This window comes from Dendropsophus ebraccatus, chromosome 5 (genome assembly GCF_027789765.1).
Source record: "Dendropsophus ebraccatus isolate aDenEbr1 chromosome 5, aDenEbr1.pat, whole genome shotgun sequence".
Lineage (NCBI taxonomy): Eukaryota > Metazoa > Chordata > Amphibia > Anura > Hylidae > Dendropsophus > Dendropsophus ebraccatus.
This window is the reverse complement of record NC_091458.1, coordinates 96,775,586-96,792,570: the sequence shown is the minus strand read 5'-3', so window position 1 is coordinate 96,792,570 and position 16,985 is coordinate 96,775,586. Positions and strand designations below refer to the sequence as shown.

The window sequence follows — 16,985 nt, the reverse complement described above, 5'->3', positions numbered from 1 at the left end:
AATGCATGAATATTGGAATTCCAGTCTGTAGTTATAGTAGCAGTAAAATAATTCAATTTCTGGGGTCAGTTATTATAAGCAGCACTTATGAGATGTAATACTTTTAATATTTGCACAATTGCACTTTATGTGCACTTCGGATGTGTGTAAACATTGAAAGGTGAAAATCTAAATCAAACAAACATGTTTTTAGCGAATGAAAATGTCACCACAATGAACGGTCAACCATAACATGTCATGTGTCTCTGACCTAAACTTTTCCTTTCAATGCTCAACAAATGGTTGACTTAAATGAAAGTCTACAACATAGTTTCTTGTTTTTCAAGTGGCAAATACTGAATGACGTTCCTGTTCGTGTGAAAAATGAATTTACAGATGATGTATAAAAACAAATAGATGCAAAGAGGTTAAGGAATGAATCAAAAGGAAAGAAAAATAAGCACAGAAAATAGAAATTCAGATTATAGTGGCCATAAGGACCTTAAAAATATAATCTACTAGGAAACTTTATAAAGCAAAATGGGATACTGTAGTTATGAGTATTGGCTGATTCAACATGGCTGACTGGTTGACTGGAAAACCTTTTTATTTACCTGAAAAAACAAGATTGTAAAAGATGTCCTTATAGAGGCAGCTCTAAAAATTCTTGTAAGATCAGCAACCAGAGGAGAGAACATTCTAGATTTAATATTTACTAATAGAGATCAGGTGTCTAATCTTAGAGTGAAGTAAATGTATACTCCAGTGATCACCAGTGTTTATAGTTCGAAATACAAACTGACTGTGAGCAATCCTATACCGCACAGAAAAGGATGGGATAAAACATTTGGGCAGTATTTGAAAAAGCCACCTTAAAGGCAAACAAATGGTACAAATGACAAATTAGCAAGAGTAAAAAGAAGCTGGTGCATAATCTTGAACAACCACTTCAAGCACATTAGTTTTGAAAAAAAAATATATAGAAATGTATACAATATGTTAGATATTGTAATTGATGTTAGCAGATCGAAGTCTGTTGTTCGGGATACCCATCTTTTGGCTAGCATTGAGAACAGTTACAACCAGCATCTTTCAATCTAGAGGACATGGAACCACATGTATTTGTATAGGCATCATGTAATGTTTTTTTGGGGGTAAATAGAAAACTTTCTGCTCTGCTTTCCTGTGCAGTAAAACAATAAAAGAGTGTATTCTGAAAGTGTCACTGTCGTTATAACTTTCTAAATCAACAGTAGATGTGATATAAAGCAAGTTTGCAATTTACGTCCATTTTTATTTTTATTTTTGGTTATAATAGAAAACACGGCACTTCCTGTTTTCTCACTCTTCTTTTTCTAAAACAAAACAAAACAGGAAGTCCTGTGTTTCCCAGGTCATCTGAGCGCTTACAGAGAAGGCAGTCATGTGATTGACGGACATATTGAGCCATGACTCTCTGTACTGGTCGGAATTTCTTTGTTTAGTCTGTTTTTACAATCAGCACGAGTCTAAAATTCTGCCTTCAGGAGACTAGACCTGGATTTCAGGTAAGTATAGCTTGTATTGTTTTACAGCATGATAACAACAACAAAAAATAATGAATTTAAATTGGAAATTTGCTTTATATTACATCTACTGTTGATTTAGATTTTGAAAGTAATAACGACAGTGACACTTTAACCCCTTAAGGACAGAGCCTGAAATGGACTGTTATACTTGGTCATTTCTGACTGTACCACTTCAGGTTGGCAGAGGCTATGGGGTGCCAAAACATAAAAAACACCCCTAAAGGGACACCATTTAGAAAACTACACCCCTCAAGGAATGTGACAAGGGGTGCGGTGAGCATTTGGACCCCACAGGTGCTTCACAGATTTTCCAAACAATATGGTGTGAAAAAAGAAAAATTTATTTTTTACACTAAAACGTTGTTCTAGCCTTCAATTTTTCATTTTCACAAAGGTATAAAAGGAAAAAAAAAGACAAAACTTGTAGCGCAGTTTCTCCCGAGTACAGAAATACCCCACATGTGGACATAAAGTGCCAAGTGGGCGCAGGACGAGCCTCCAAAGGGAAGGAGCGCCAATTGGCTTTTGGAAGCTGGATTTCACTGGAATGGATTTCAAGGGCCATGTCGCATTTACAGAGCCCTTGTGCTTCCAAGACACTGGAAACCCCCCACAAGTGACCCCATTCTGGAAACTACACCCCTCAAGGAATCTAACAAGGGTGCAGTGAGCATATGGACCCCACTGGTGACGGGCACAAATGTGGACTAATGTGACGTGAAAGTGAAAATGTTCATTTTTTCACTTTCATGGCACAAATGTGCCCGTCATCAAGGGGTCCATATCCTCACTGCACCCCTTGTTAGATTCCTTGAGGGGTACAGTTTCCAGAATGGAGTCACTTGTGGGGGGTTTACAGTGTTTTGGCAGCATGAGGGCTCTGTAAATGCGACATGGCGTTCATCATCCATTCTAGCCAAATCCAACCTCCAAAATCCAAATGGCGCTCATTCCCTTCGGAGGCTTGCCCTGTGCCCACATGGTGCTTTATGTCCACATTTGGGGTATTTACGGACTCGGGGGAAATTGCTCTACACATTTTGTTTTTTTTTCTCTTTTAACCCCTTGTGAAAATGATAAATTCAAGGCTAAACCAACATTATAGTGTAAAAAATGTAATATTTCATTTTCACGCCACATTGTTCCACATTTGTGCCTGTCACCAGTGGGGTCCATATGCTCACTACACCCCTTGTTACATTCCATGAGGGGTGTAGTTTCCATAATGGGGTCACTTGTGGGGGGTTTCAACTTTCTTGGCAACACAGGGGCCTTTTGAATGCAACATGGCCCCTCGAAATCCATTCCATCCAAATCCAGCCTTTAAAAACCAAATGGCGCTCCTTCCCTTCGGAGGCTTACCCTGCACCCGCATGGCGCTTTATGTCCACATGTGGGGTATTTCCGTACTTAGGGGAAATTTCTCTACACATTTTGTGTTTTTTTTTTTTTATCTTTTAGCCCCTTGTGAAAATGAAAAAATCATGACAAGATCAATGATTTAGAGTAAATTAAAAAAAAAAAATTACACTAAATGTTGGTCTAGCCTTGATTTTTTCCATTTCCACAAGGGGTTAAAAAAGAAAATAAATGCAAAACGTGTAGGGTAATTTCCCCAGAGTACGAAAATACCGCACATGTGGACATAATGTGCCATATGGGCACAGGGCAAGCCACCAAAGGAAAAAGCGCCATTTAGAGGCTGGAATGGAGGATGGAGGCTATGTCGCAATTACAAAGCTCCTGTGCGGCCAGGACAGTAGAAACCCCCCACAAGTGACCCCATTATGGAAACTACACCCCATAAGGAATTTAACAAGAGGTGCAGTGAGGATATGGACCCCACTGGTGATGGGCACTTATGTAAAACATGTGGTGTGAAAATAAAAAATAAAAATTTTTTCATTTTCACGTCCCAAATGTGGCCGTCACCAGGGGGCCATATCCCCGCTGCCCCCCTTGTTAGATTCCTTATGGGGTGTAGTTTCCAGAATGGGGTGACTTGTGGGGGGTTTCTACGGTCCTGGCCACACAGAGGCTTTGTAATTGCAACATGGCATCCTCCAATGCGAATGGCGGCCATACCTATTTAGCTGGGGAAAAGGGACAATTCTAATATTTGGGGGGGTATTAGGCCAATTATTAGTTTATAAGGTTGAAAAGGACAAGAGTCCATCAAATTCAACCTGTGTTGATCCAGAGAAAGGCAAAAAGGCAAACGACAGTAGCCTCATCATAGGGAAAAAAATCCTTCCCAACTCCATAATGGCAATCAGAATAATCCCTGGATCAACGTGACCCCTGAAATAGGAATAAGGGACAGAATTTAGAAAATGTAGAACCCAATGATGTGTGGTACACCTTGAAGCAATCCAGTAAGCAGAGGCCAAGGATCCCCCCCCATTCATCCTCACTGGCTGTTTTGGTGTCCGAGGCAATAATAGCGTATGCGTCTGATACCGAAAACAAGCCAGGGGGCCACTTTTATATGGAGATAGTTATATGGGGTATGTAGTGGTGTAGTGTCAAACTTTATTCAATGTAGTGTGGTGTAATGTAGTGTTTTTTACGTGTTTTTTTACAGTAAGTATAAACAAAAAAACCTACGCCAGAAATGGTGTTGCCGATAAATGCCGCACTTATCAGCAGACCGTGGCAGTAGGATATAGAGAAAAACACCCTACGCCAAAAAGGAGGAGTTGCTGATTAGCAGTGCACTTTCGTGCGATGCTGATAAACACTCAGCGGCGATAGGGTGCGGAAAATAGAAAAAAAAAAATTGGAAAAAAAAAAAACTTTTATTGCATGCTGAACATCCCTATAGCTACTGATACGTGTATTACACGTATCAGCCGCTAGAGGGCAGTAGAGCACAAAATCCGGAAAAAGAAGACGCTGGAGCTAAAAAAAAGCCGAACGGGACCCCACGGAAGAAGCCGAAGACCCGACGCCATTTTTTCCGGGTCATCGGGTCACCGATGACCCGGAAAGGTGCCGATCGCCGCTATTGGCTGATCTGAATTGAACAGCCAATAGCGGCGATCGTCAGCATGGGGGGTGTTAACCACCCCCCGTGCCGAGAAGCTAAGATGGCCTGCTATGATTTATAGCAGGCCATCTTCCCCGATCGCTGTGTGTGAACACACAGCGATCGGGGAAACCGCAGGCGTACATTTACGCCCTGTTGCGTTAAAGCCCAGGCAACGGGGGCGTAAATGTACGCCCGATGTCGTTAAGGGGTTAAAGGCCCTCTAACACCAAGAGATGTCTGACAGACTACCTTTTAGATTTAGATTAAGCCAAAGCCAGGAATGGATTAGAAAAGAGGAGAAATCTCAGTCTTATCTTTACGACCTGTTCTCCATTCCTGACTTTGACTGAAAAACTCTGTCAGATAATCTGTCAGACATCTTTTGGTGTAATAGGGTCCTAACTCTCACACTGCTCCTGCTAATGGATCTTCCAGTCTTGGCTGGACTCTTTTTCTGTCAGCTTCTGATAAATTACCATTCCCATTTTTATCTTAGATGTCTTCAGAAGCTGACAGAACAGGAGTTGGGAAGCTGCTGTTTGTGGGTCCCAGTAAGGGAGACACTTCCTAAAAATGTTGCCATGGGACCCTTCTAACAAAAAGGTGTGTAGAAAAGGGGATCCCTTTCAAAATAAGTTTCAAATATAGTAAGTTAATTGCTCTTCTCTGCGTTTTATGTAATATTTTGTTTCAATAGCAAACATAATTTTATTGTGACTATTATTACTTTCACCTTGATGTGGAGAGAGAGGTCATGGATGCCACTGACTAATAAAAAGCTAACTTCCTAAAAAATAACATAAATAATAATCCATCGAATAATTCTACACAGGAAAAAAAGGTTCATTGAAAACTAAACAAACAAACTGTGCATGTGAATATCAAGCTCTTTGCTACACAAACAGTAAGTTTTAAGGAAAGGACATGATAAACTGTCATGATGATTTTCGGTGAAGTACTGTATTTATTTCCAAGTTTCCTGAAAGAGGTTCTGATGTTAGCTAGCATGATAGATAGCTAGAAACTGTTCTGTACAGGTAAATGGACCCTATGCTGAGACTTTGTCCTCATAGAAAGCTGTAAAAGCTATTAAACCTAATTAACAGTTTTTATGATTTTTTTTCCCCCTGGAAAACTGCCACCTGATTTTTATTAATTTATACAGTTCTATGCGCATAACAATGTATCTCAAAATACTTTTGCATTTACATGAAATAAAGAACACTTCAGAATGATTACTATAACTGAAAGAGGTGCTTGCTCAAAACATAACTTTTACTCTTTTTGTAGATAGTTCATACAACAGACATGTGGCCATGACATTAATTTTTTTTTGTTTTCCACTAGCCACTTTTTTGTTCCTAAAGGTTCCCATACACTCTACATTTTTGCCGACCATAAGTATTTGGTGCCTTCCGAACAGTCCACTGTCAGTGAAGATAAGTTGTCCTTTCCTTGCCATAGAGAACAGAGGAATGATCGGTCGTGCTGAACATTACTATGTATGGGTACAATAGGAGGACGACAATAAAGATAACTGTTGGGGGGACAATTGTTCTGCTGACTGTTACTGTATGGCTACCTTAAGACCATTTGTTGTTGCCATTGAATTCCTGCAGATCTGGCTCTATTTCCCCTGATGAATATTTTTTTACAAAATACATACTGAAGTGACAAGGTGCACACTAGGGTTAGTGGGAAGGTTGCCTCAGGTCATTGCCCTTTTTAGAGAGGTTAATTCCCTAATCACTGTTTAAGAATGGATGGGGAACCTCTTGTTAGGGCACAATAGGAAAGATTTTGGAGATTATGCCTTAGACCCATGGATACCTGAATGATTCACTACTGTTATGAAAAGGGGGTAAGAATGTTCCTTTTTGTTGTAGATGTATTCCTTGTGTGTTTAGGATATATTGATTGATCCAAGATATTCAGGTATTGACATTTATATTCATTTTGGTGTTTTTGTCTGAGCTATAATGGTATGGTTTCCAGAGCTTCACTCAGAGTTCCCAGTGAAAAAGGCAGAGATAAATAATTTTATTAAATTTAATTTTATTACTTAATTTTCATGTGTAGCAGTGTTATATTCAAAGGGTGCAGTATGTGGCAGTATTATATTCTGAGAGTGCAGTATGTGGCAGTATCATATTTTGGCAGTAAGGTATTTGTTGGTGTTAATAGGGTGCAAAGGATCACAGGATTCACAGGGTGAAATGGATCTGCTGCAAAGTGAGGATCTGTAGATGTCTGGGCTTTAAACTCTAGAGGTGAGACATAGTTGGGAGGTGGGGGGGGGGAGGAGAGACAACTCCAGAGAAGACTCCACCTGAATCAGTGATATCATTGTATTAAAATAAATGTTTGGCCAGGCTGGCACCCCTTCTCAGCATCTGCACTATGATCCAGACCTGTCTCAGACCTAAAAATATTACACCCCTCCTTCATCCATGTCACTTACTGAAATGATAAAGGTTAAAAAACAAAACAGGGTTTTGTGGGTGACAGTACTGTCCTGTCAGATCTGACATCGGGTGTGGAGAGATGCAGCTGCATGCTGGCCAGCAGTGAGGGCATCTCACTAATAAGAATTAGATCCATGTGTAGTTACTGGTACAGGCCCTAAGTCTCTATAGTATCTGAGTAGGGTAACTCCCTCGGGTTCACACAAGTTGGATGAGTTATCCACTGCAGTTAGTGTTTTTCCCATTAGGTGTCACTACTGTTTTTGCTTGTAACTTATTTCTCTGTACAGCTGAAGTCTTTCAAGGGTTAACAATTGTGTGTCACGTGTTGTCTTTTGCCCACTGCCAGGGGCAGGTGCGTTCCCTCTTTTCTTCAGCCTATCCTCTACTTTCTTTCTCTCTGCACACACACTGCCCACCCATCATAGACAGGATTAAACAGACCCCTGTAGTTACGACTTGTAGTTCCTGGTGGGAGTAGTTAGAGTTAGTAAGCTGGAGTGAGTGAGTCATCTAGAGTTAGTCTGAGAGGGATGCAACTAACTAAGCAAACCACTGTTCTTTTCCTTATGAGCAACAGAACCACTCTGCAGTGCTAGAACTCTATAAGGGTAGAGAAGCCACACAGGGAACACCTTGTCCACACCATGAACCTCTTTTAAAGTGCAGGGCAGTTGCCTCAGGAGTCATAGGAAATGACCCCAGTTGAACAAAGATACAGAAAGTTTACATATTCCACTGCACAGTGCAGGAAAACTGGGAAGTCTCAGGAGTCTGCTTAGCCCAAATAACAAGGCCTGGGGCTCATATTACCCACCTAGGATGGGTAGCCTGCAACTAGGGGGCAGAAGGCAGTCAGACTAGGGGTCATCTGTGAGCATGAGTAATCTCTATATCTCTTCTACACACCTCTATTGTTCCAGGCAGAGTACACTTCTACATTGGACAAGGCCCCCCTGGCAACCCGTCTTCTCTAAACTCCCTACTGCAAAGCTCTTCCTTCTTCAAAGCACCTTATTTCTTCCTCAACTACAAGCACCTAAGTAACTCTCAAGATTGTGTTCTTTCTGTATTGCACTGGACTGTATTACCCCCAGAATACCTTCCTTGTATTGCATTATCTTCTCCTAAGTAAACTTTTCTGTTTTTCCAAAGCATCAGACTCTTAGGTCTTTTTCAGGCTACAGTGACAAGTGCCCAAGTGACCCTAGACCCACTCAGCTAACACATCACCTTACCAGCTGACCTGACAGGGGGACCCCGCGCCTCACCCAATTCCACCATACCATGCTCAATACACAGCAGGTGTAGTATAACTTTTTCAGTCCAGTGTGCAGTTATGACTTTCAATGCTGAAAAGTGGCAAAAAACTATATATTTTTCTTGGTTGCAGGAATAGTAGCTACACCTCTACTGAAAGTAGAGTGTTTTATTATAATAAAATACAACAAGAAGACATTACATCAGAAAACTGCTGATCTGCTCATCAGTATTCAAAATCAACTAAAAAGTGATGTGTCATTTATACCTGTTTTTGGTGGAAAACTGAAATAATATATAAAGAGTGAAAATGATTACTGAAGGAAACTTATACTTGATGGCTCAATATAAGTAATAATAAGATACCTTCACGTTCCCGAATCCTCTGGCCAGCAACAGATTTCCTCAGTAAACTTCTTCCTGAATTAAAGAGTGTAGTTAACTCATCAAGCGGGCTAGTAACTTGACTTGTATTAGTGACACTGGTTGGAAATGAAGAAGGAGATTTAGTCTGTATTGTACGAGCAATTTTCACTGGAGAAGAAAAGGGCAGTTTAGTCATTGTGCTACTTGAACCATCAGTTAAAACAGGGCTGGATCTAGACAAAGATTTTAGTGTCTCTGAATTTATTGTCTTTTTAGCTGTATTAACTAACAAAGCATACGGAGTCTCTGTGGGAAAAGCAAAGTGCGTTGATGACTGGTAAGAAGCTGAGGATGGGTGTACAGGGGGAGTAGAAGGTGGAGACATCCTACTTGACACACTAAACACGGCAAGGGCTGGTGATGATGGTCTTTCATTTTCTCCTCTTTGATGTTTTGAACACTGAGGCGATAGAGGGCTGGAACATTCAGATTGGATAGCATAGTTAATATTTGTTTCAAGAACAGGGAGTTTTATAACTTCAAGTGGTGTCAAGGGTGATTCATCAGAAGCAGGAGAGCAAGTTACTGGAGCAGGAGGAAATACTAGAAGAGGGGGTCTATGAGGAAGGAGGTTTGGAAATGGAGCTGGTATTTCACATGGTTCCTTGGACTGTGCATCCTCTTTTTTACTGGCATTGGAACCATCAACTGTAGCTATGTTTATGTTCTGTAAAAATAATAGTGAACTCCCAGTTGTCACAGTATTGCTATTAATTTGATCGGGATGGAAATATTTCATCTCTTCATAGACCGCTTCTCCTTGTTCAGGACTGCTGGCCTCATTGGAACAATTCTTCTTAGCATTTCCAACCATTTCAATATACACTGGTTCATTTTCATCTTCTTCTCGTGACATATACAATGTTAGATTGCCTTGGTGAGGTCCATCTGCAGAAGCTGCCCTTTGCATGGTCCCAAAGTCACGATGACTTTTTTTGATTAACATACTTAATGGTTTTCCTTCTAATCTGTGCACACATATCTCCTCATAAGAGCCACTTAGTTTTGTATTAGGACTCCTCTTTGGTTTTGGTGGTGGAATTTTCTTCATTGTGCTGTAGTCATCACTATGTGGTCTTGGTCGAGACAAAGCTAAAAATGAAATAAACATTTTCTTAATTTATAATTTTTGGCAGTATTGAACAAGTTATCTAAAAGAAAAGTGCTATTTTTAATGCATATAATACATATATTAATACATCATCAGAACCAATTTAGTTTAGATTTTCCAGGAACATTTCAAGAATGTAGCCAAATGTTTTATATGTCCCTTTTTCTATCATTTAATGTTTAGTTGTTTTCTAGTAACATTTTAATCATGGGAATGGGTGTTTTATATGTTCCTTGTTCTGGCATTTAATTGAAGTTAGATAATATAAAATAATTTTTATTGATGCAGGAAAGAAACTAGTTAAAACAAAGTATGAAAGCTCTCAGAAAAGCAAGATGCCATCAAAGTAGCTATGCACTTCCTACACATAACAGTTGTTCTAAGTTGCTTGGTAACTGTTCAAACCTTAAAATATGTTTTCAACAGTAGGGACTAAGACAAATCTAGTTTAGCTTACCATCATTATCAATTTCCTTAGTAGCTGCTATAAGACAGGCACTAACCGCTTCATATGAAGCACTTAATCTTGTGGTAGGATTTCTCTTTGGTTTTGGTGGAGGCTGTTTCCGAGGTGACTGTAGATTACCCCCATCATCAAAGCTTAACACTGTATGTAATGAAAGAGACCTTGCAGAGGCTCCAGATGCTGAACGAGACAAGCTTCCAGTGGTAAATGGAGTCGTCACAGAAGAAGAATGAAAAAGATTAGGTGTGGAACGATATCCTACAAGGCGGCTTTCCAAAACCTTACCATTCATTTCATCAGCTCTATATAATGAAAAAAACATAATAATAATCATTATAATACATAACTAGACAAGTGTCACTGTCGTGAATTTTTTTTTTTGCAGAAATCAATAGTCCAGGCGATTTTAAGAAACTTTGTAATTGGGTTTATTATCCGAAAAATGCATTTTTAGGCTGCGTTCACAATACGTATATTTCAGTCAGTATATGTATATTTCAGTCAGTATATTTCAGTCCGTATTGCAACCAAAACCAGGAGTGGATTATAAACACAGAAAGGATCTGTTCACACAATGTTGAAATTGAGTTGATGGCCGCCATTTAATGGCAAATATTTGCTGTTATTTTAAAACAACGGCTGTTATATTGAAATAATGGCCGTTATTTACTGTTATATGGCGGCCATCCACTCAATTTCACCATTGTGTGAACAGATCCTTTCTGTGTTTTTAATCCACTCCTGGTTTTGGTTGCAATATGAGGACCACAATACTGACTGAAATATACGTAGTGTGAACCCAGCCTTATCATGAAAAAGCAGTTTGAAGCTCTCCCCCCTGTCTTCATTGTTCTCCTATGGAGAGAGCTAAAGAAAAGACCAAAACAGGACAACAAAGAGTTAATCTACAAATCCCTCACGGGATATCTCCTGTGACAGTCACCAGTGACCTGTCTGAGCTCGGATTACAGCTGTCACCTAGCTCCGTGCCTGTAATCCTCTGTTATCTGCTTTCTGCTGCCGGCTAACTCCCTCCTTCCTCCTCCCCCCTCCCCTCTCCCTAGAACAGATTGGGTACGTCTCATGCAACAAGTCACAATTTTCAGATTTTTCAGAGTGGATGAAAAAGAGGAAGGAGGGGGGGACCTGGGAAAAGGCTTTTTACATGCAGATAATGGCAGATTTGGCTAATAAACCCAATTACAAAGTTTCTTAAAATCGCCTGGACTATTGATTTCTGCAAAAAAAAAAAAAAAATACGACAGTGACTCTTTAATGCATTTTGACTTTTTAGTGGAGAGTCTCTCATTTAGGACAACCGGAGCACTCAGCTTATCTATAAATTACCCTCACTAAAAAATCCATAAGTTACTGGTCACTAGAGTTCCAAGAAGCAGAACACTCTGTGGCTTAGTTCACTACATAAGTTCCCACTATGGGATTTTGCAACTACCATTGCTGACTGACATCAAAAAGATGTCCGATATTTGCAGATGACTGTGGTCTATAATGATCATGACTATTATATCAAACGTCTTTTTGATGGCTGCAAAATCTCATAGTGTGAACTTAGCCATAGTTCAGCTTATTTTAAAAAGATGCATCTATGAAGTGGACAACTCCTTTAAATAAAATGGTAAAGGTAGAATCAAAAGTGCAATTATTTAATGAATGGTAAATTGCATGTTTTAATCAGTACAGGTTGGTTTGGCTTGATTTAATTCTAGCAATCTTTTCATTCTACCAAAACTTTTGGATTTTTGATCTTCCACCATTAATAAGCAAAATGAACTTTATCTTTAATGCATTTTGAGTATGGTCTGCAGTATATTATCTGAACAATTACCTTTTAGAACTTTCATTCTTATCACTAGATGATCCTGTTCGGTCAATATTTACATCTAGATCAGAGCGAAGTCTGTCTTTCTCACGGCCAATGTCAGATGCATTCTGAATAACAAGGGAGTGATAGGCTTTCTGGCCCAGGTTCTCCACAGTGGTTAAAAAATCTTGAATACAAGCGCCTTCACTTTGTTTAATGCTTATTTTCTGACGGAGATGTTGACGGGCTAAAAACCTCCTTACAACTGACAGAGAAATAGTACATAGTTTATAGTGCATTTTTAAAGAGTACTTTAAAATTAATAAATATTGTCAAAAGATTGAAAAAGACTGAAAATATTGTAAATTCATATACAGCTGGACACACACAATAACTGAATATTCTGTCGAAAGAATTAAGATATACTCCAGTAATGACTGTGTTAAGGTGTATGTCATTAAAGAAAAGGGTCTAAATGTTCACACAAGTAGACAACCTCACCCGGCTCTATGTCTAAGACCTAAAAGGCCCCATAGACTTGCACTGGAGGTCTGTCTAGGTCATGTGACACAGTGTTAGGCATGAATGCACTGTGCTAGTATTTTTCTCATCTCATTTTCCTGATCAGTTTCCCTACTGATAAAAACTTTTAGATATGTCTCTCTGACATATCATAACTGTTCTTCATTTTAATATTAGGCCCATTAGATGTATAGAGTAACATAATGTTCAGGACACAATGACTATACTCTGCTATTTAAATTTTGTGTTCACGTTTATTTGCTAGGTACAATTGGCATGCAGCTGTAAGTGCTTTTTGCCAGCTATCAAGAACCATATTCTGGACTTTACATCACATCTACTGTCAGCAACACTTAAAGTAAAAAATCTTCTCAATGAACTTCATTGATATATAATGTAAACATCAAACACACAACCTGTTTTGCAATAAAATGTCACACTATTGTCTCCTCCAATTAACTATTTCGCTATACTTCTTATCTAGTAAAATGTGCACAAGGTATCCTTATCACATAGAATTCATGAGATAAGAAGTGTTGGACATGTGTGCATTTTTATATTGACATTACTGATATTTTATCTGTATACTGGTGACAGACAATTATGTACATAGAAAAGAGTCAGCTATTACGTCTATGCCAGATATGGCATGATATGGCTGCATGTCATTGAAATTATCTAACAACACACTTCCTTGTTCTCAAGGTGGAAAGAAATGTAATATGTTACATCATGACTTACGTCTGCCCTTATGGCTGACTGTAGCTACTACTGGGAGGAGCCTTGTATTGGTGCAATGTATGACTAATTTGGATAGAAGTTGATAAATTAGTCTTCAGTAAGTTTCCTCTAGTGATAATGGTAACCAGCTAGACATTTAGCCTTTAACTCTATTATTGTAAAGAATTTAGATTCTGTAACAAATAAAGGAAGCATATCATATGTGCTCCAATTATTTCTTACAGAATCTAAATTCATTACATAAATAGAGTTAAACAGTTATATAAAATGTTAGGTTTAGTTAGATTCTCCAATACCAGCCTTTACAGTGGAATCAATCACCACTCGGTAGCTGTTGTTGATCACATGGGAACGGCTACAGAATCATCATCCTGGGCACGTGGGGGGTAGTGAGGACTGTCTCTGAGGGTCATTGCTATCCCTATTTGTCATACATACAGTTTCTGACGTGTAAGACTGCAGCCATAAAAGTGTACTCCTGATTGTGTGTGGTTTGTCTGTGTCTTGGGGTTATCCTGACCTGTTGCTCCAAGTGCTTATCGGAGGCCGGGCAGGGGTTAACACCCGACGCACACACAGAGTATACACACTATGTACCCCCACTTGTCTCCTACCCTTTTCTATATTCATCTGATTTTTCTATTTATTTAAACATAACAATTCTATATAATCTCTAAACAGTAACTACTGTGTTTTGTGAAGGTCTCCTGATGATCCCAGGGACATATCTGGGTGAAACGCGTAGAGACTTGGATTGAGACAGAGATACCTGTTTATCGCAATTTTGTTCTGAAGTCTGGTTTCATCTTTATACATTTGGGCTAATCTATCCCTAAGTATACCAGTCTATCAGAGGGTCAACACCCTAGATCTGTTGTGAAGTGCCGATTTCATATGTGTAGAACACTTGTTTTAATAATTTTGTTACTTTTAATGCATATTTAATAAAAGTTAGATTTTATACATGATTCTGGGAAATTAAATATAATTTACACATATTTGGACTGTGGTTATTGCACGCCCATACGAGGTGGTGCATCTGTGATTTTGAACGGCTACAGTGCCCATGATCTAGCCATGATGTAGCATGGTACATTCACACAAGGCATTGTCTGGTGTACATGTACTGTACGTTATTGTGTACCAAGTGTTCAAAGTGAACTTAATTAGAGATGATCGAACAGGGCCAAGGTTCAGATTCGTACGAACCCGAACCATTGGCATTTGACTCCTGCTGCCTTCCTGTTCCGTGGGGAATGGGAAGACAGCGGGAGTCAAATGCCGATGGTTCGGGTTCGTACGAACCTGAACCTCGGCCCTGTTCTATCATCTCTAAACTTAATAGAAAGACAATAATGGCTCCAGCAGTGTTAAATGTCATTTGCTCTAACATCCCCTGATTGCAAAAATGTGGCATAACTGAGTATTTGAGTGGTTTTAGGACCCAAGGCTATGATTGGTAGAATAGGTAGTTAGAAGAAAAATAATGATTATAAGTAGTAGCACATACACATGGTAATGCATTTGTGGAGACAAAATCCTCTATCAGAGTTTCATTTTGGCAGTTATGTTTTAGTGGGGACTTTAGAAGAGAAGGTGGTAGTGATTTTGAAATGAGTCAGCAGTCTAGTCAATTGTAGAGAAAGCTAATCAAAGGCTGGACTGCATAGCTAGATATATAACCAGAGAGAATGTAATCCTGTTGTATATCCCTCCTGCTGTAGTTATTATTCAGGAGAAACTGGAGTATGAGCCCTTCAATATCTGGTCCATTGGAAGGGCCTTTTTTATTGTGAGAGACCTGCATGCTGAGGAGTTGATTAGAAGGTTCTATGCTGAGCACCCTGATAAGCCTTCTCCAACTGTATCCTGGGACCCCACCCCAGGGCACTGTGTCCCTCAACATTGATAGTCTTGACATTCCCAAGGGTACCGGTGCTGTGTGGTGCAGAACTGTTTGTCACAACACCACCAAGAGAAACTCAGTGAGTGGGCATACGTAGTCAATCAGCTTGGCACTGGCGTCCCGGCCCAGTTTTTAAACTACTTATATCTCTGATTGGTCTTAGTTACCTCACTAGTATTCCTTCCTTGTACTCGTCTGATCTTTTGCCCTGGCTTAACCCTTGCTTGTTTTGACTGCTCTTTTAAATTCTTATTTTGAACTGTGCTGCTATCTAGGTTTTTACCCTTGGCTCATTTGGCTACACTGTATTATGTTCTGTGGACCTTGTTTGCTTGTACTTGCCCTAACGATGTCACAATCTAGGGTTAAAATATAAACTATATATAGCTATCCTTAGATAAAAATTAAGGGGGGAAAAAAATATATATATTTATTTATTTATATATGTATATATAGTAAAAAGGAGGATTGCCAGACGGCCACTCTGATGACACTTATCACACGTTGTATATAGATGAATTAAGACTTTACACTTCATTGCTGCACTGTATTGTTTATGTATACTAATTATTATGATGTCACTAATGATGGGAAGTACCCTTCCCATGTACTATGGGAAGGGTTTCTATGTTAAATACCAGCCATTGTCTCACTGATTGTTGCTTGAAAAAGATCTCAATGAGAGATCGAAACATCGCACATTGATGGGTGAATAAAAACCTTTTATCATTCACTATATACCGGAGTGCCGCCTCATACAAACTTTGATATATATAAATATATATATATATATATATATATATATATATATATATGAGCAGATTAGAGAGAACAGGTGGTTATTTTCTGCCAACAATCTTCCATAATCTATGTTGACTCAGATAGGTATTACTATAATAAGCTCCCAATATTAGAATGAAAAACATTTCACTTTTACCTTTCTGGCATAGTATGATTTTCCTTTGCAACTGATAACACATGTCATTAAGTTGATCGGCTTGCCAGTATTTCAGGAAAACTTTTCGAGCTCCAATCTATGGAAAAAAAAAAGAACCTGCCTCAACAGTATATAAGCATATGTGCAACTCCAACATCTGTACCCAGAAGAAAGCCTAATCCCTATAAAGCCTAACTTTAGTTACACTGTTAGTATAAATAATAGAAACTGCCGAGCTCAGGTAACTTACTGAACTTGGGAGAAACAAAGGACATCAATGTATATTAGAAAATATTAGAAGTCTATGGATTATAAATTAGCAGTTTCCTCTAATCTGATGTTCTGATATAAATATTTACATATAAATACCCAAAGTGTGCCTTTAGACAGGGCTGATGGTTATATATCTGATATGAGGTGTTTTGCATTCTCCGCTGTCAGTACAGGATCAGCTTATGACTGAACAGCACTGTTGCTAAGGATACACCAGCTAACATCTGCAATCTTCTAGTACAGTGCTTCTCAATCCCAGTCCATATGGCCACCAACAGGTTATGTATTGAGGATTTCCTTAGTAATTCACACATGATATAACTATACTTAGTACATCAGGTATTATCACAGTTGTTCTTAGAATGAGAACATGACCTGTTATTGGCCATTAAGAATGGAATTCAGAAGCACTGTTCTAGTTCTAGTTAGGTAGCACATCTTTAAGAGCTAGTCCGCGTATACTCAGCTCTTCAGCTGA

The 16,985-nt window shown here is 39.1% G+C and overlaps 1 protein-coding gene across 1 annotated transcript in view; it reads right to left on the bottom strand.

Moving 5' to 3' along the window:
* MYO16 (myosin XVI) overlaps nt 1-16,985 on the bottom strand; it is a 202,436-nt gene that overhangs the window by 23,311 nt on the left and 162,140 nt on the right. Inside the window, exons 28-31 of the mRNA XM_069972945.1 lie at nt 16,235-16,331; nt 12,153-12,393; nt 10,298-10,608; nt 8,670-9,821 (exon numbers count right to left, since the gene is read on the bottom strand). Coding sequence (XP_069829046.1) covers nt 8,670-9,821; nt 10,298-10,608; nt 12,153-12,393; nt 16,235-16,331 — 1,801 coding nt within the window. The remainder of the gene's footprint in view (nt 1-8,669; nt 9,822-10,297; nt 10,609-12,152; nt 12,394-16,234; nt 16,332-16,985) is intronic.